This window comes from Streptopelia decaocto, assembly GCF_964273445.1.
Source record: "Streptopelia decaocto genome assembly, chromosome: 5".
Taxonomy (NCBI): domain Eukaryota; kingdom Metazoa; phylum Chordata; class Aves; order Columbiformes; family Columbidae; genus Streptopelia; species Streptopelia decaocto.
Genome location: NC_138659.1, coordinates 47984784 through 48005987, shown reverse-complemented (window position 1 = coordinate 48005987; position 21204 = coordinate 47984784). Strand labels below are relative to the sequence as shown.

Below are 21204 nucleotides of genomic sequence, written 5' to 3'. Positions count from 1 at the left end.
GTGTAATATAACAAATTAAACATAGAAAACAGTGCTGCAGTTGCCGCAGAACACTGAATTCCATAGCAGCCTAAAAAGTAACTGCATCTATGATTATAAAACTCTCTGTTCTGAAACCTTCACTTTAAAAAATTATCTTATAACTATAAAATAAGAGAAATAAGATGCAACATTCACCAAAAATCCTCCTTCAGGAATACAACTGTTGTTTTGAACTTACAGCAAACATCTCTAACAGTACTACCATATAGCTATCTCTGACAGTGACACAAAACCTTTGCTAACCAAGCATTTCAGACAGTATTTATCCTTTCCCCTTGTTTGAGAATTTTCTCATGCTTCCAATCCTGATAATACTATTGTTGTTCTCTCTTTTGCTGACATTTCAGAGATAAAACAATCAAGAATAATTAATTGGTAGGGGTGAAAAAGACTATATTACCTGCAAACACAATAGAATGTAGATCTCAAATTCATTTTAATACGAAATTTCTTGCAGCAGATTGTGAGACAAAGTCCATAAAAAATTGCCATAACTTAAGAATTAATCAACAGATTGTGAAATAAATCTAATGAAAACCAGTGACTGCTTTTGTCTTTTCAATTGAAGTTTAAGCCAGCTCCAACAACAACAAAAAAAGAGATGATGAAGCCACAAGTGATTTTTAAAGGAACTTGATCAAATGAAACTAAACTTGTCCAAGGTTATTTTAGCTTGTGTAATCTGTTACACTTGCATGTCAGGGTGTAAAATTCTGAGTATGTTTACTTGATTTTATAGGATCTTCCCCAGAAGAATCCTGCCATGATGTATGAGATGTATTACCCAGGAGTTCATCCCCTCTTTATTTTTTTCTCTTTATTCTTTCTTGTTGGAGGATCTATTACAAGAACTGTAAATGGAGGCCTTAAAAAGATCTCTCATGTGTTGAAATAGTGTTCCTAGGGAAAATTCTCATAAGTTGAAGTCATTGAGAAAACAGCTGCAATTGTTACTACGCTGAAATACATCTACCCTGCTGTACTGTGATCTGTCTTGCAATGTCTATAGAAAAAATGTTACTATACAGCCTGCCCTTTCTGTACTTTAGACCTGCTTGGAGCCATAAGATCACTTTTCTTTACTGTTTAGTAAGTGTTTTCTAATGAAATGTACTGCTCTTATTATATAGGACTCAAAATAAGATCTAAATCACTCTCCAGTAAAAGAAAATTATTAAGTTGGATATCTAAAGTTACTACCCAGAGGCTACGCTGTTACAGTATTTATAAATCTCTGAACAGTTAAGTATAATTGTCTTTCTGGATTTTGGGAAGAAAGCCAAATAGCAGCTTTAGTTACACTTGAAGAAAGATATTTTGTGTTGGGTCCTGTTCATCTAGTGGGTAAAACAAGTAAAATTCCCACAATGAAAGACTCTGAAAGAAAATACAAGAAACATGAAAAAACTAAGTGGGAACAGTCAACAGATGCTACTTGAGGAAGAAAGGATGGAAAGGTCCAAAGAATGAGGGAAAGGAAAATTACTGGAGCTCTCCCAACATAACTGCCAAGCTAGAGCCCATCCCAGACTCAGTGTTCCAGAGTGCTTTGGAAAAGTGTTACGGCTAGGGAGCACACACGCTTAACATTGATCTAATATTCTTTGGTGTTCTCTCCAAAACACTTCTTGATAAAATAAGCCCACTTTGTATTTGAGAAGACAGAATGAGAATCAGAAAGGATCAAGGGACAATAAAAACATATCTCAGTACCTGAGGGTGATTTTTTTTCTCCACCAGAAATACACCTCTTTACAAACCTTTCTAAGAAGGTAATCAGCCAAAATCTATCAGTCAACTGCAAGATAAAAAAAGGACTTTCCTTGTCACAAATAAGACATCTGACTGAGTTTATGAGTCATTTTGTGAAGAGGTTGGCCAAGCTCCAACTTTACAACACTTAGTATCTCAGAAGCTGAAATATCTTAATGAAAGCAATAGTTTGCTGCATCTTCAGCAGGATACACTTTGGCCTTTCTGTCCTTGAAATCTAGGTCTCCCAAAGGCAAAAAAAATGGCCTGACGATTTCCAAATGCTTTTTCAGGACATAAAGTCTGCAATTCTAAACTCTAGCAAGCCTAAGGAGTTGCCCAGTCAGCTTTGAAATGTTCAACACAGGCAGCCATAGGAATGCTTTCAACATGAGAGTTTCAACAACATAGGTCCAATTTGGGTTTCTTGTTCTTTTTGAGTAGAATTACACGCTTCACGGAAAGGAAACTAGCAAATCCTTCCAGAACAGTTAGTAAGCTCTTCCTTCTAAGGAAGGTACCTTGTTTCCATTCACAGTTCTGTGTAGTCTTGTGTTTGGTCACATGTTCCTGATGACCATAGATTTGATAACTTAGATAGTTTGCTGTCATCTGCTCTGGGTACTCCAGGGTCCTTTGTAGCTCTGGTTCAGTTTTTTTTTTTTTTTCTGTGATTTGGAACTGTGAGCTATTTTGTTCTTCTTCAGGGGGTCAAGGCAGAGCACTATGGTTGGTTAATATGCAGCTCTGGCAGGATCAGTTAGGACTCAAGGCAGGCAGACCAGAGGACAAAAATGTTGTTGCACTACTTATAGAAGGTTCGGTTAATTAATGCTACCCAGTTCAAAAGCCTGGGAATATTTTAACATTATAAAGAGACACTAGCAAGTCTTTGTTCCTGCATGAGAACCGCTATGTGTGCATTAAGTTCATCATGAACTAGTAACGAGAAAATCCTTTGTTGACATAAACCAGATTAATTCAGTAGACTTTCTTTCAGAAGTTAACTTAATCCATTGGGAATTGGCAGCCCTATTGTTACAGAACTTTCCCTGTCAGGAAGCCTTGCCCACCCTCCTTTATCTCAGATTGCATCTGGGTTTAGGTCTTGGTGCAATGCTATGTCCGTGGTCAGAAAGAGCATGTTTAGATTGAAACAGAAGATGAACTAGTGATTATATGCCTAGGACTGGAAGTGACTTCAGTGATAAAGTTGGTGAGGAGAGGGAAGCTCTGGGGAAAACGGAATGAAATACCCAAACTTGTGTATTCTTTTTCTGCTACCAACTTAGAAAAAAGGATCTCTATAGGTATGGACCTGTACTTTAGCATTGGTTAAGGATTATGGCTTGTCTGATAGTTAAATAAATTTGCATCCTGCTTTTTATGGTGCACTTCTTGTACTGGTGTCACCTTTTGTCTGATGCTGGAGTGAAATAATCACAGATAAACACTGGAAAGATCCTTGTGCATTCAATAACCTATAAATTAAATGACGGAAAATTTTTCTTTTTCAGAGGCATAAGTATAAATTACATATCAGGTTTTCATAAGATATTTCACTGCCTAGTAACTACAGAATTACACTGCCTTATTACTTAGAATAGCAAGGGTAATAGTACACTTTTAAATCCCTCACCAAAAATCTTGCAGCTTTGCCCGTATGTTTTGCAGGCTGTTCACATATTTTGTCTTGTTTCTCCTCTTTTCAACACCCTGTCACAGGTCAACTGACATTCTTCCTCACATCCAGATTTTTTTAATGTCAGTGTTTCCTATCATCAGTAACAGGAGTCACATAAAAGAACAACATAGAACACTCTTTCAAGGGATGGTGTTGATGAGGAATGTCTTAATTCAAAATCATACAGTCAGATCTAGAAAAATTCAGATTGGCAATGCTTAAGGTTTGTACCAGCTAATGTCTTAAGGCTAAGTATGTCAAATAATACACAAATATTTAAACAAAAGTAAAATGACAACTCCCTCTGTAAATAAAGGTACTTAATTGCCAGTAAGGAGCTGTGAGATGGTTCTAGTATGCTCCTTCTTGACCAGCAAAAGTTGAACCTCCTGAGTTTATAGAATTATAATAATAGTTGTGCCCTCGATACATTAAAGCTGCATTTCCTAGACAAAAATGTCACATCGGATATAACTTACAGTAAAGTTTGTGCTGTCTATTGATCTAATTGCTTCTGATAGTCTAACCACTGTATTCAAGGTCTTTCAATAAAATTTACTGTACGGAAAGCAATGCAACCATCTCAGGAGTTGTGAATACTGTAAGCAGAGAATTTACCAGGAAGATAATTATTTTCTGAAGCAACTGGTATTAGAGGAACTCCACCCCTAGTCAGTGCTGCCAATATAATAGGCTGATGGTTATCTGCCTTATGCCCTGTTTACCCAGAAAATCTACAGAAAGAGTCACTTTCTTTTTTACATGTGAACTGATACTTACCTGAAGAAATGTCCAAAATTTCTAAGTATGTGCTTTTCTGCATCAGCAACACTGAATAGGGCCGAACGGATCTGGACCATGGCCCCAGCCTACACTTCCAGACCTATAGGGGCAATGCTGTAACAGCAACCTGGATATTACAGAATCATACAACAATTCAGGCTGGAAGGGTCTCTAGACTTCCTGCTCAAAGCGGGGTCAGCTATGATTTCAGATGAAGTTCTTCAGGGCTATATGCAGTCAGGTCTTGAATACCTCCAAGGATGGAGAGCAAAAAATTACAGGTGTTCATGTGGCGCACAAGACTGTTATATTTTTAGGTTTTTCCATCCTCATTCAGGGACCGTCTAAGACCCAGTGTGCTCTCCACTAACCTCTAAGCAAGAGCAGAAGAAGGAAATTCTCTCAGACTGCCCATGCTCAAGAACAGGAAGGAAGGGAGGAAAGGAGTGAGACAGAGTCTGTTTCTTGATGATTTTAATTATGTGTGTGATAGAAGATGGAGAGACCCACCAAAGTATAGCCAACGTAGTAAAAGTAGATGTTTGGTTTTGAGATACAAAATTTCGAATCCAAGGCCTAAATCAACAAAACAAGGAACCTCTATGCCTGTCTTACACTTCTGCAATTAATTTCCTAATCATGACTATAAGTTATCACAGTGTGAGCAAGTCAGTCTCACAAATTTTTAAGGGAAAAACTCCAAAATATTTGGGGTTGTATTGCATCCAGGCCACAGATTTGAAACTTCTAACACCCATGAGACTGAAAAATCACTTCCTCACCCTTCTTCTCTAAATCTACTTGTTACCCAGAGAACTACCCAGCCTGACTTCGAAAATTTCTGATACAATTTAATTTGGGTATTAAATTCCAGTTTTATTGCTGATTCTAAGAATGAATTTTCCATGTTCAAGAAGTTTCTGTATTCAAAAAGTTACACTGCTGCCTCTGATTTTTGGATCATAATTCCTATTACCTGATTAGAGTGTAAAGAGGAAGAACTGAACTTAATCTTAGTTCTCACAGTCCTTGAGGGAAAACTGTGTATGGGTCAGGCTCACGGGGAAATTGCAGACCAACACAGTATCCCTTCTACACCCACATTTATAGCAGGGCTAGATCCAGAGGAAATATTTACTGCAGCACTTAATAGGTTTATCAAAGGTAGGACTTCAGCTGCATAAGCTGCAAGACCCTTCAGGGATGGGAAGATGATTTTTTTCTGCACTGATGGTCTTTGCCACAGTGCTTATGATTGCTTTGCAGCTGCTTTGCACAGGCATAGTTGGTGTAAAATAGCCTTTGGCTACCTATGAATCAGTCCCCTACTCTCAGCAAAGATGGAAGGACTTTGTTCAATGTCCTTAAATGGAATGAGTACATGTCAAACTATGGGAATAAATCAGCTTTGAGTTAATTCTAAGTGGGTTTTGAGCAAGAAGGCACAGGAACTGTAAAGACAATTCAAAATTCTTTTTCTTTTTATTTTACTTTTTGGCTTGTATTACTCAGCTCTTTTTCTCTGTGGTTGCAATGTGATTTACATAAAAAAGAAATCTTGCTAGGCAGTGGCTTCAGGTATTCCAAAGTGAGCATGAGTTAGCTTTGGCTACATAACAGCAACTGCCCTGGTAAGAAAGCCACAGAGCAGGGCAGGGTGAGAAAGCAATGTTTTTATTTATATTTTGAGGAAAATTTTAAATTGACAAAACTGATAGTTTCATGTTCATTCATTTTTCCTCTGCAAGACGTGCTTTGTGATGTAGCAGAGAAACTACGTGACTGTCCCTTTAAAAGCCATCATACCAATCAGCAGGTTTAACTGTCAAGCAAGCTGATGTAGGGCTCTTTGAATTACTGAGTGAGGGATATTCTTCCTGCCAGGTCCTGTCCCCTGTAGGCACTGCAGAGAAGTATTATAGGGCAGTCCTTACCTTGGGAATTAGCCTGCAAGACCCCAATGCTGTCATCAAACTGCATAGATTTGATGTTGAGTGACGCCAAGATGCATTCCTTGTCCTGCAGCGAAGCATCATCAATATTATTCTGATTGGCTGACAGGATAACGCACATGTCGCAGAGGTTGATGTTGACAGCCCTTAAATCAGCCCGGCTTAATGGCGTACCCTTCGGCACAGAGAAAAAGAACAGGGGGGGGGGGGGGGGGGGGGGGGGCAAGAAAGGAAAAAGAGAAAAACAAATTAAAGATTGAGAAGGAGCTTTGGGAAATTATTTAACAAGTATCTTTTTTATGCTCTGACATTAAGCTGGTCTAACTATGTGCCAGGGAATAGGAGATGAGTGCTAATCTAAAGGGTAGTTGGTGCTGATGGCAGCATTTTAGGTTCAGTCTCAATACTCAGTCAAGCTATTACTAACAAACAAGAAACAGGAATAATGCCAGCATTCTACATCTCGGCGGTGACTTGAAATTGTCTTGATTTAAGTTGCTATCATGTGGCAACCTCTGGCTCTCTGTATATAACAAGGGGTGTGTTTTAAATGTCTGTTTATCTACTACCAAGTCACAATGGTCTTGGGCAAAGAAACAGCAATTTAAACAGGAAGGCATTATGTGTCCTACACATTTGAAATGCAATCAGGATAAAGCTATTTTTTTTCTACCTGAAGCAACACATGAAAAAGGTTAATTCCTTCCAATGCATGTTTATGGTACTTCTAGAAGGAAAACACACTTATCTTCAAAGTTGTGTGATTAAATCTTGGAAACAGAAACAAGACTTTACTTTAATTGGCACAACTCATGCAACATTCCCTGCTTCCATAATTCTAAATTGGAGAATGCAATAATTAAAATGAAAAGCTGTGGTAGTCCGTGGGGTTTTTTTCATAGTTAACACAACCGAGATGTGACACTTAACCCATTATGTTTTGTTTAAAATTAACACTTGCCTTTCACATCCAACGGTCCACATCTCTAGTTACAGTATATTAAGTCTATGTCAGGGGGCTGCAAAGTCCAGGAAAACTAAAGATTATTTTATGGAAGCTAGATTTTGCTCTGCTGCCTCATATAGTTTGGTACCCAAAGACCCTAATGATGATGAGGAGACTAAGCTGTCCCTTTGTCACGCAGTGACTTTCATAAAACCAAGTCGAGACCCTACTATTCCATCTCCTGATGACTCATGGTGAACATCTCCTGAACTCCACTGAGAATATTCAATGCAAAAGTGAATTTTAAATGAGCAACGTGAAGGCAGAGCTCAATTCTTATTCAGTGATTGCCATGGCCTTTCAGATACCAGCCTCACTATTCCACATCACTTTCAATAATTTGAGGCATGAAACCTTATGGAAAACAGTATATATCAAAGAGATATTATTTCATCATAGAGTACTAAAAAGTTAGGATATGATTATTCCTGCCACCTTAACTTTGCCCTTTGCGTCTGTACTGTGTACCAAGTAAAGCAGGATTCCTGTGGGCAAAAATAGTACGCAATCATGTAATTAATTAAAGGCTTACTCCTAATGATTTTATGCAAAGGGACAGAATTAAGGCTGCCTGAGGATATTTAAAATTGGCATTTGCCTACTTTTTAAGAGTTTATTCAGCAGCTTAAATGCCTCTTTTAATACAGACTTTAAATGAATTTCCACTTTTTTTTTTTTTTTAAATCAGAACAGATGTTTTTCTATTCAGCTGTAACCACATCCCCATCAGTTTTACCTCATGAACCAAAGCAGAGAGAAGCACTGACTTTCAGTGGCCTCCTTTTAACATATGATTCCTAACAGTATGATCTGAGAAACTTTAGTAGTCTTTTAAATTAGTATAGTTAGATCAGAATGATGTTGATATTTTTAACTTTATATCACCATTTATATCACCTATCACCAGATAGGCTGGGGGGGGGAGGAAAAAACAAAAAGGAAGAAAAAGCAGTAAGGAAGTCTGTGTGGTCTTCAGCACTCTTAATTACTGTGTAGGATACAATTCTTTTATATATTCTGTATTTTTAAAGGTGCATTAACTATCTAAGCCTTTTAACTTGAATTTACTCCAGAACTACTCTAAATTTGGGTGCAAACTGATTGGAGAATGTAAAGGTGGCATACATTTCCTTAATGCCTCTTCAGAATTCAGAATGAAAACTTTAAGAATACACATAGATGTACATTATATACTGGATAGTTTGGAAAGAGTAGATGGATTCTGTTCTGTTCCACAGTTCAAGAGTATTATTAATTTAATTCTGATTCCTTAGTCTTTAGTCTTCACAGTGACTGGAATTAAAAGGGATTGGCAGGAAAGGAAGAATATTAACTGACCAAACCTTATATTGACACCATTTTTGTGACAGCAGAGAATCTTGTGACACCATCTGTTGTATCAGTTTACAGAAAAAAAGCCAAGGGCTAACACTACAACTGCATTTACAGTAACAAAGACCTACAGCCTGAATTAATCAGAAAGTGAACGCAGTCTTTCAATTCTATAGTTATTTTACCAATTATTCAGTTTAAGTTACACCCATCATTGATTTAAGTGCTGAAATATAATTATTAATAACTGGTAAATTAATATTGTTTCATTCTCAGAAAAATATCCAAACTTACTTTACTCTGTAATGTACAGAGCATTCTCTTTTATACTTATACTGTGGGCTTGTTTCCCTCCTGCCTACAGATTTGTGGGTCATTTATAACTATAACCACCTAAGATCACTAGCTTGGGGGGCTTCATTTGTTTGTTCTGGAGCTCATGCTTCTACATTTTGGACACATAACTGAATGACGATGATATACAGGAGAAAAAGGACCTCTGAATCATGGTTTTAGTGGTAGTCCCTACTAAAATCAATAGGAGCTTTTCAGAGTTTTGCTGTACTTCCATGTGCGAGTTTGGCAGGAGGCAGAAGTGCTATGGCAATACTCCTTATATACTAGGTCAGCCTACAGGATTTTTTAATGAACATAGGTAGATATAATGTAGCTTAAGTAACAATAATATTTTTCAAAGGTTTTGTGGGTATAAATACATAAATAATGTCATAAATAGCTACTGTCATTCTGTCAGGGAAATCACGTCGGAACTGGCTACATACAGTGCACTACAGTCAATGTTTGATATATAACAGAGCTAACGCATTTGATAGCAGCTGAAATTCATCCGATGAGGATGATGAGGATCTGAACTCTGCAGCAAATATCTTCTAATAAGGTCTCACAGGGCTCTGTTTTCATAGACACAGTAAAAGGAAAAATCTAAGTCCTCAGGCCTATAAGTAGACAAAAGCAAAAAAGCCTAAGATCAAAGTCAATACGAATCTGTCCAGTTGGTGTCCTAAATAACAAAGTATCAATAATATGGCTTTGGACTTACAGGCAAGATTGAAACCTTGGGGAAGTTATGCAGTGTCTCCCATTCCCTTCTCAGGTATTCAAGTGAACCCACAAACACAATGTGCTTGAGTTCATGGTAGTGAAAGTTGCTGGCTCGTAAAGGCATCACTAAATTTCTTAATCCAATCAAAGCAGATTTAACATCCCCAAATATGCAAACGACTACATGCCCACTTAAAACTGTCATCGCTGCTTCACTTCGAGTCTAAAAAACAAAACAAAACATAACATAAGACAAGGGAGAAATGAAACAAAGGAAAGCTTAAATCATATATTGAGTTTTAAACCAGGAAAAACACAACTGTCAATATTGTTCATGCACAAAGAAGTGGTTTGATAATAGCTGTTCAGAAGAAAAATTTGTTCTGTTTGCAAATGCTTCAGTGTTTGGGAAGACATTGTACTGGACCGCATTCTGGTCCTATATATATGTTTCCCCACATGTGAATTAAGATTCTGCTTACAATCAAAGTGCCATTGCTTCAGCTAGAAACAGAATTTGATCCACTATGCCTTTAGCCATTAGAAGGATTATAGAACAAAGATGCAAAACCATGACTTAGCTGACAAATTACTAGTGTTTTTTTTTCAGGACCAGTTTGAAAAGGAAAATGTGAGTGCCTGTTGTCTTAGCAGGGCTTTGTGGTATTACACATCTTGTGAATTGAGGACCATATTCTCTTAGAGTCAAAGTTCTTATTTTAGGACAAGCTGCTGCTACCCTGAGAAGCAATCAAAGAATGCTTTACATTGTTCTGTTTTACAATGGATGTCCACCATACTCCATGGAGCTTCTCTCAGTAAGAAAAAAATAGCATGCAAGATCATGACTAATGCTAACTTTTCAAGCCCACTGGACTTCCTGAGTATTTGAAAAGACAGAATGAAAAAAGTCTCATGGAGAACATTTGAATGTATTCCAAATTATCTTCTTGTTTCAGTGACAAGAATACATTTTTGCACTAATTTTGTCAGTGGTAATGTCAGTTGAGCAGGCAACTCAAACACCAAGATGACTAAATAAAGTCATTAGGAAAAAATGACCTTCATTTCTTGAGCCAATCATAGCATTATTGCACTCCATCAAGTAGCTGAAGATTCACTGATATTATATTGGCAAGAAGTTGTACACTCTGTACCATTACATAGAAAAGTTGCCAATTAATAAAACTAAGACAATGGTGAACTGCAAAATTTTCCCCTCACTTATGCATAGTTTATGTCCTTTTTCTAAATTACGGAAGCATGACAATGTGCAATACAGGTTAGAATATTCAGCAGAGGAGTTCACCATGTAAGAAGAGTAGGAACTCTGAGTAGAAGTTTTCTGATCAGTTAAAAAATAAAAATGAGCTTTCAGTTTCTCTGGGGCCACTACACTGATTTTCATAAAACTCTATGAAGACAGTAGTCTTGGCCCTTCAAACAGCAGAAGACAAGAGTGAATGCTCAAGTGCAGCATATAAGTTGTTCTATGCCTCTGCCTATGGGTCTGAAACACTCAGACTTTACAAGACAGAGACTGAGTTATGAAAGAAACTATATAAAAAATGTCATTTTATAGTCATTGATATGTATGTAGCCACGTACATTTCACTGTATGTCAAAGTAAGTTCTTACTACCTGATACTGCAGGAATATTACAGACCTTGGGCATTAAAATTAATTATTTTCTGATTGAGGCATCATCAAGTATCAATTAGAAGGCAACTGGGGGAAATCCCATCATCTTCAAATTATGTACTAATTTGTACTTGTGTGGTCTCTAAGGACAACATTAAATTTGCATAGTTATGACGGGAAACATAAATTGTGGACAGTGAGTTTGAAAAGGTGTAGGGAAGCATTTTGCTGGTAGTGTCTTTATTGGTGATGATGCATGAAGCAGAAAGAACCAGGTGAGACTTACAGTTCACAGGCTAGTAGAGGGAAAAACTGACATGGTGTCACCAAGAGATGAAAAATTAGGCACTCCACAATGCCATTTTTGGAGCAACACTTTCCGAAGTGGGACAGCATGTAAAGGTTGTCTGCTAAAATGTGTTTAGAACATGAACGCAGATTTCTGTCTCTGTCTGTTACAAAGTATTGTATAGCAGGGCTGCCTCTCCTTGCCTGCTCAATACATATAAATGCATATATTTAAAGCTGCTCAGCCAAACTGTCTTACAGCCCAGTCTCTAGAATTTGGAATTTACTTGCTCAACTGTTTAAGCACCCATATTGCTATTCCAGGCAATGCCGTAGTTATTACAGGAACCCCCAGGGAGAAATAGAGACAAGCTTTTAACCCCTGATTGCTAGAATAAAGCAGGGCTGTCACCATCATCAGCTACACCACGCCACAGTGCAAGAAAATCTAAGTAAGCAGGCTCAGGAAAAGCTTTATGAAGTGCGACAAAGTGAAGATCCACTAGGGAGTTCATTTCAAATACCATCAGTTTTGCATATGAGATCTGGAGTTAGTTACTTGTTACTCTTAGGTATGAGTACATGAACACAAGTGGCACAAACTTTCACTGAACAAAATAGACTGTGATAGGCCTTCTAATTATTTTTAACGACTTGAGTCAGTTTGGTGGTTTCCCCAGTTAAACAAACAAAACAAACATAGACTAGGCTCACTGCAACATGCTAGAGAGGCAGAGTAGTAGTACTACTTACTCTGGCCTATTTAGGCATCTTGAAATGTTGGAAACTGAGAGAGAAGTTCTAAGAGAGCAAAATTCACATAAATAAATGAGAATGCAAAGCAACACTTGCCTGTATTAGAACCATTATTGCCTTGTGTAAAGAGATAAATGGAGTATGTAAACACTTTAATATTTCCAATCTTAATTCTCTAAAGATTTAAGCTCAATATGCAAATTTCAGCTTATGAAAAAAGAAATTATCTATTTTGGACCAATTTTTATTGTTGCACTTGGCATACAGATTTATATAATCATAATTCTTGGACCAAAATGCTATCTTTGATTACACCACATTGTGTTTCCAATTTCAATATACTGGATTTAATAATAGTAGCAATTCATTTATTAATCCATTAGACATCAGTTTGATGGTTCAAGTAATCTCTTTTCAAATACAGCTTATCATCAATACCTACCAAAATGACCTTTTCAATGTCCTTGGCTGGACACCAATGAAACATCCCTGTAGAGTCATATTTTTTCACATTGGCATCCATATTGTCAATCTGCTCGTTGCCAGGAATTAACAAGGGGTCATGCCTGGGGAAAAACAAGTTGAGGACAACATAAGTGGAAAATATTATGAATTATGGATGTAAAGATATCCCAAGAGCTGTGTACAAAGAGGGGTAAAAGGAAAAAAAAATGAAATGTATTTACACTGTAACATGATTTCAATGCAAGCACTTTAAAACAAAAGCTGAAAATAATTTTTTTTAAAAAGTTAATTTCTAAGTTTTGGGCGCAGTTTTGAAGATTTTCACCAACAACAATTTAATTTTAAACAGGACTTTCTGACACCATCACATCTATAAAAGTTGGAGTTTTTTTCTTTACAGTGCCACCTCTCCAAAACAAATACCAGAGCTGCTATTAGCATCTGCAATGAAGTAGAAGGGATAAGAACAGAGCCCCATGCTGACTGACTGGCATAAGTATGGAAAGCCAATTACTTGCTTTTACCACATATAACTTCTGACGTGATGCTCTTCACAGTAAAAGCTTTAACAGGCTGCATTTTAAATATTTTAGCAATTTGCCCAATCATATTTTGCTTTCCCAAACTGAAGCCCTTTAAAGATTCAAAAGTGTGTCATTTTTGAGCAGACTGCCTAACAAATGCCCATATCTAGAATACATGATTTTAATACCAAACAACAATGTCCATTTTCTCTGACAACTCTACCTGTGATAACCTTCTAAGTCTTTTTGCAGCAAGATGTTAAAGCACAAGGCTTCTCAAAGGAGAAGCAAATAAAAGACAATTTTATAAACTTGCTCTCTAGCAATACAGTTACATGTAAGCACAGACACATACAGTTCTTTAATTCATATGCTAAAATCAAACATTAAGCTAAGTACTAAGTGACTCCAGCACTCTCAGATGCCAGTGAGGACCCCTAGGTGATTAAATTATACAATAGCATTAGAATGAGGACTACATTAACAAGGCACAAGGCAAACTGACCCTACAATCTTAAATTATAGGAAGGGGTAACACTTTATCTGGCAAAACTAGTCTTTACTTAAGGTTTTTGTCATGAATTCTTGAAATATCCTGATACAGAATTGTAACATTTCAAAGAATAAAATATTTGCAATGTAGGAATCTGTTAAGTACTCTGAGACCAGCAGCCAAATTTTAAAGCAGTTTGCCTTTTGAAGCCTGTTAAAGAAATGCCCATATTGGTTAAACTCTCAAAGCTGGGAACTTTTCTGCTTTTAAAACGTTGAGCCAGAAGACTGTGGCAAGAACATCTCCTCTGCATTGTCTGCTAAAGTAGACTTTGTGTATAATATAGGTTAATTTACCCTGAATATAGTATGGTAAGTTACCATACTTAAAACAGTTACGCTTGCATGCTTAAGAAAGGTATAATCTCTAATTACATTATGGTGATTAATTTGCATAATTTTATAGGCACTGATTATATATCCATTGAAATCAGTTGAAAATTCTCATTCATTTCACTCAAACAAGCTTAACTCCATAGAAAGTGGCTTAAAAGAGCCTGAGAAACTATTAATACAATGTTTCATTTAAACCATTTAAGAAAAAGCAACGCACTACATGGCAAAGGCAGAAATCAATCTCATCTGGAAAAAAGAAATGCTGTGTTTTCAAAGTTTTTAGATTCACTTAACAGAGATACAGTTCAGTGCATTTCACTATCTACCCATTGGCAGCAGAGGAGTCTCTAGGGGAGTTTCTGACCCTAGTTCAGGTTTAATTTACCTCAATACTGTATTTTCTAGTTGTCTTAGGTTCGAACAGAAGTGTGCTATGAAAGGGAAGAAGAATGTGAATCATCAGACATAACTCCCTGTTGAAGTTCTCAGTAACAAATTGTGGTGTGGGTTTTTGTTTTTGTTTGTTTTAATCAATACATGCATTTATTTGCAATATGATGAAGTGTTTGGATCCTCTGCTTCACTGCTTGGAGTACGGCAAGGGGGAGCCTTCAAAGAAGCAAAGACGATGCGACACACAACAAGTTATGCTGTTAGATATTACTGCATGAGTTTAGGAGACTAGATTATTACCTGACAAAGAAATCATGAGAAGCTTAGCGATGCTGTGTGTTTTGGAATCTATAGGTGTTTTACATATAAGTGTGTTTATTAAATTAAAATCTTCTGGGCTACACTATTATTTCAATCTCTACGTAATCAATTTTTCATTCTCAGTAAAGCAATCTCCAAAGATGTCTATGGAGTTTGAAAGCTGTTTACTGCTTTGTCGTCAGATGTTAGAAGATACTCTGGCTTATGTACTTAAAAACTAATCTTTGGATTTTTTTTTTTTTTTTTAACTATCATTTTAAGAAGTAATACAATAATGAAATAGTATTACTACTTTGGACATATATCATCTTGTTAATCCGATGATCTAAACCCATTTTGCAAACACTGAAAATTAATTAAGACAGACACACAGAGGCCAAGTCTGTCTAATCTGCCTAAGGGGTTTGGACACCCTCTTCCCACTAAACTTTACATTACACAAAGCATTACAGTTGTTGGCTTTACAGCCAAATCATGTACTGAATGTTTCTAGAGTCTCTTTGCCCCTCGCATCCTTGGAGATGGCCCTGTCAAGCCATGCTTAAGTCATATTGGCCGGTTACTGTGGAAATGCTTCTTCTATTAGTCCTGCAGCTGTTACGTTCTCCAGGGCTGTAAAGTCATCCACTTGAAAAATGAAAATTATAGGAAGAAAACCACCTCTTATCAAATAAAATCTATAGTGTTTGTTTTAATTGAGATGTTGGCTTTTATGGTTTGTAATAACCAAAGCATTTGATAATTCCAGCTAGAAAGAGACAGGCTTGTACAGCATGCATAGGACAAAAGGAGCAAAACTTAAATTTCCTTCATCTACAACCCCAGTTTAAAAATAGCTTCTCTGGTTCTTTGGCAGATATTACATACGCATGACTTAAAATGAAGAGCAAAATACCCTCTTTTCAAGGTTTTGAATAGCATATAATGCCACTTATGATCAATTAAACTTGAAAACGATCCTAAATGCCATGCTACAGCTGCAACCCCAAAAAGCCTGCCTGGAAGACAATAGCCTAAAGCAAAACCATAAATCCCACTTCCAGCAAACCTATTGCAAGGAAGTTACTATTACATTTTAAAGAGCGCTGCTTTTCTAGCACATATTTATTATTACCGCAAACTTATTTACTTGGAGTTTTTGAGTCTGGATCTCCCAAGCAATAAATGTGGAGAAAAGACCATACGAGGCTAAATGGCTGCCTCATTAAATTACTATTGTTTAGCATATCCGTGTATTCTGCCACGTTTGTTTTAACCCTCTTGCTGTCATTCACATGCAAGTGAGCATTAGAACAACATACCCTCATTGATCTGCAGTGGAACTGCCCATATGTCGAGCACAGGGAAGAAGAGTATGATATGATCAGTAGGGACCATGGTGTTATTTGAAAATAAATTGTAATTTGTTAATCTTTGCATATCAGTAAAATAATATCTTGACTACTTTTTATTCTGCCCCCCCCTCAATAAAATTCCCCTTCTATCAAATCAATGACAAAACACACCTGAAAACACAATTGCTCTTTAACTTGTGTTTGTTAAAGTCTCCAATTATGCCTTTCTCAGGTAGATATGATATATCTAGATTTTGCCAACAGAAAGATGTTTAACAGTCTCCTGCTGAAGAGTCAGGATCTTGAAACTCATCTTGTGAGTTTCCTACCTGAGTTTTCCTACCTGATTTTGTATGTGGCTGTGAGTTTGCGAGTGTATGCACACACACATACTCAATTTTAGGAGGAAGGAGTGGGTTTGCTGAAGGTAAGATACGAACTGAAGACACACTAGAGAACATCTCGTGCCTTTGAAATTTCTCCTACAACTATCCTAACAAATTGTGGCAATTAACATGCTGTTAGTGTTAGATGTATGCAGCCAGTGCAGGTGCTAATAACTGAAAAAGCATTTAGAGCTTTTACACCCTGGCTGAATATTTCATGATGTGCTGCATGTTTCACTATTTACTCAGTGGGCCTCTGTCACTTCAATCTTCTCTGACTGCTTTGACTGGTGCTATAAAGCTCAACCAAGACAGAGTGACAGCTTGTCACAGGCAAACTCCACTGATTCCAGCAGCTCGCTGGGACTAGCTTTGAAGGTTGTCACGACATTCTGATGGAATTCAGCAAATGTTTTGTGACTAATACACCCAACATTTGTCGGCTACCATTAGCCATTCCCCGTGACCCTCTGCAGTCTGTGTGGATGGCATTAAGTTGTAATGAGAATTTGTTGCCTATGTGTGTTACACCAATGACACTCTCTTACTGATCTTTCCTTTCACTGGTTAATCAGCAATGAAATTGGTAAGGATTCAGTGCCCAGACACACGGGGCTTTAGAGAAGAAAACCCAACGTGACAAGAGAAAGAAAGCCTGCAGTTTACTGTTAAATGCTTTCATTGTAATGTTCAGTAGCTATCCTAATATTGGTTACAATCTCACACTGTCTGACTTTTTTCCTAAATCTACGAAGATTTAGGAAAACTACTAAATACTGTGGTTGGTATCTAGTGCTCTGTGCTAGCTTATCGGCTGAATTACAGTGCCAGGAATACCAACAATTCTCCTTCCTTCCCTCTTGCTCTTCCCAGATGTCACTGAAGTTCTTTTAATCCTCAGAAGCCTTACTGAAGAGTTCACGTTAATTTATCAAGACTACAAAGGACATTGATATAGAGCTCTTTACTTTAAGAATCTTGCTCATTCAAGTATCTTGATACCACAGGACTTGCTCAGAATATGCTTCTGAAGTATGTATCCTCTCACATAGAAAAGTAACAAAATAGTTAATATTAGGCTTTTGTATGAGCAATTTAACGAGGGGGGGAGAAGGCACAAAGCCAATGTATCTTCTGGTTTTAATATTTTCCATTTATATTTTCTCAGGCAGCAGAACTAGCAATCTTTGAGGGGTGGGAGACTGTACTTGAAAAAATAATTTCTCCTTTGTAAAAAAATAAACCCACAGTTAAGTGGCATCATAAAATATAGGAGTGTTTTTTGCAAGTTAAATGAAATGTGTAGCCTTTATACCTTATGATAAAAGCTACCAATTTCACCAGTCGAAGTTTATAAGAATATGTTATTTTCTTTAAACCTGGTTTAAAGCTAAAGAGTTTTTTCTTTCCATTGCCTTGATCTGAGTGGATCTTCTGTTATCCCGAACTTTATAAAAAAGCCTGTTGATTTTTTCTGCTGGAAAATTATCCTTTTCTTTCCTAACACTGCTCTCTCATCTCAAAACACTTGTGCAAGATTTCACAGTACTCTAAAAAAAATAATCTGATATTCTTCTTATTCCCATGGTTTGTAACAAAACTACCAACGTGGCAAGAGTCAGAGGGCTAGCATATGCTACCCCTATCATTCAAACCTTTTCATTCTATAATCTTGTTAAAAACAGGCCTAAGGAAACAGTGATTACTGAACTACTCCTGTTGCTCATGTTGGTTGTAGTGGACTTGTAAAACAGAATCAGGAAGTGCAATGTGCTATAAAATAACTGCTGTGTTGCAGCTTAGTTATCATTGAATATCAGCACCGCATAAAGTTAGCCTTGTAAATCCTTAACAAAGGACGTAAATTTTAGAGTACATGATCAAAATCTCCGAGACCGAGGGACATCAATATAAACTATTATAAGGGTTAATCAGTGAGTTTCACCTCAACAAACCTTACCTTACCTTCATGCCTGGTTTAGGGGAGATCATAGAAAATGATCAGATTGAACTTATATTACCAGTTCATGGTCAAGAAATGTTCCCTTCTAGACTCCCATAACTTTTTTTTTTTTGGTTCCTATGAGAAAGCTCATAGTTTAAGCTCATGGAAGGACAGCACTACAACGGCAGGGGCAATATAAACCCATCCTGAGTGGCACTAGAAAAAATGTTTGTGTACATTTGAGTGTATGTAACTGGGTGGGTGGATGAGGAGATAAATGCGCACAGCCATTGTTCATATACTTAGAATATTATATCCAACTTCAGGAAAAAAGACAGGAGGATTCCCCTTCAACTTCAGATAAGTAATCTCATTAGGTTTCCAGAAGCATATGCCAAAAAGCTCCCTTTTTTCTGTATCACTTAACTGGGTCTTGACAGTCTCTGAGCAGGTTTTATGGTTTGGTTGGGAAGTATTTTAGATCCTTGTTCAAGAAAAATCTGCAGGCTTATGAAATTCTCCTTGGCAACACACTGAAAAGACAGTGTCCTCTGTCTGATGCCTCTGATTCTTATGTGATCAGGGACACTAATGATAATGACCCTTTGCTGAGTATGCTACTTGTCTAGAGGCCCATGTCATCTACACTACTACATTCAAAGTGGACAGGGACAAACTATTTGTTTGCTCTTCAGGCCCCTTGGGCCCTGTCACATGCTATTTGTTCTTGCATTAAGAGGTAGTTTGACTCAGCTGGTCTGACATTTCCTTCAAGTCAGTGTATTCCACTCATGCAGTAGCAGCTACCAAAGCATTAAGTGCAGACTTGAGCCCCAGCAACAATCCTTTTAAATGGCTTTTTTGATTCATATCCAGGGCTTTTCAGATTTTTACTGGTAATTCTGGAATCCAAAATGACACATTTTTTGTAAAGCTAGATTTGCTATTTGATATTTGGGTGACATAGACTCTTCATATTTAGTGTGGCTGTTCATCGATAACATGCATCAAAGCCTGTGACTGTGAGATGATGAACAGGTGACTTGATGTCACTGCATGACACCAGAGGCGTCAAATGGTTCTACATTTCTTCCCCATCTCATGAAGCAGAAGACCTGATGTGTAATTAATTTGCTACTCATAGATTTCCTTCCACTTTCTATTTTAATTTTACTTTTTGTTGTAATAGGATGACCTTGTGTTTACATGTCCACAGGAGAAGTATACATTCCTTCCTGTTGGAGTTTAAGTTCTTTTTAAATAATACCCATGTTCTTTTTGGCTTAATGAGACAGACTTCTGTTGATATAAAACAGATATAAAGAACCATGACATTGCAGAGTATTTTTCTCACTAATTTGCATTTGTAGCTATAGTTGGAATTTGAAGGATTTGTTTCCGATTTATTAGATTCTTTCAGTATTGCATCACTGATTCTGCTCATGTTATTTGATGGGAATGCAGGATTCAGTTAGAACAGTGACTTTCTAGATGGTTTGTGATGTATACAAAGAACATCTGCATGCCTACCATCTATTTATTTCAGTCAGTAATTTACTGGCATTTAAAGACTATAACTTAAAAAAGATAACATGGAAAAAATTTCTTCAATCTAACCGTCTATCATCTATTTATCTATCTGTCTATCTACCTATCCATCTATCCATCCAGATCTTATTTAGTAATAGAGCTTTCTACTTTTGTGTGAGTAGATCTCAGAAATTCCCACTTTCTGACTAGGTCTAAATAAGCACCTGTCAGACCTTTTGTCACAATGTCCCAGGGAATCCTTATGATCTAGCTTCTGTCCCCTGTTCTACTCCAGTGGCAGCAGAAGTCAAAGTTTTATCTCATGGCATAATACCCTCTTCCCTGATACGATTGAGGCCCTGTGGAAATCTAAAATCTATACAGCATTTTCAACATTATCTTAACTGTAGGACTGCTCAGAAAGGGATTCTGAAGTCACAAGTCTGATTACAATTTATAAATGAACTTTTCACATATTACTCCTTTACATGCTCTAGACTTTTTGTCCTCCAAGCCCCCTCAAGATCCAGGATAAAAGCTGAAGAAAAGTCTGCAAAGTAGCCAGCTGTTTCTGTGGGAGGGACAGAGGTGAAGATGGTTTTGAAAAGGAGCTTTTAAAGTAAATTTAGGAAAAATATTGCAAAGATAAATATCAGCTATAGACATGACAGTGCTTTAGCTGATTTACCTCTTGTTTACTTTTAGCTGACATACACTAAAGATTTCTGGGCAGGAAAGCAAGTACCTGTCACTTTAGGTAATTTACAAGGATACAAAATAGCAGATAATTCATCCCACCTTTGTTTATCGGAAAGGAGAAAAGTGTTTGGTCATTACACACAAAGCTTAACAGAGTTCTCTTCTGATTCAATCCACTTTCTCCTATTTAGCACTTTGAACCAAAGTTAAGTCAGTGTAGATAAAGGGTAAGACAAAGAGATGGTTTGGTCTGGGGAGAGACTGAGGGTGCCAACACAGGGCTGGTGAATAAATTTAGCAGCAAGAAAGAAGAGGAAGAATATAATGTCTGGATTTGGAAGCCTGGCAAGTTCTCCAGTCACTGCTCGACCTGTATTTATCAATTCTGATGTGCTACTGAGCAGACAGCTCAGGCTCAGGA

The 21204-nt window shown here is 37.2% G+C and overlaps 1 protein-coding gene across 7 annotated transcripts in view; it reads right to left on the bottom strand.

The window, feature by feature from the left end:
- The window catches only part of KCNMA1 (potassium calcium-activated channel subfamily M alpha 1), a 474521-nt gene that overhangs the window by 43843 nt on the left and 409474 nt on the right, over window positions 1-21204 (bottom strand). For all 7 annotated transcript variants that reach the window (XM_082054432.1, XM_082054433.1, XM_082054435.1 and 4 more), the window contains 3 exons: window positions 12741-12864; window positions 9612-9836; window positions 6196-6388 (listed from right to left, as the gene is read on the bottom strand). In XM_082054432.1, the coding sequence (XP_081910558.1) occupies window positions 6196-6388; window positions 9612-9836; window positions 12741-12864 (542 nt within the window). The remainder of the gene's footprint in view (window positions 1-6195; window positions 6389-9611; window positions 9837-12740; window positions 12865-21204) is intronic.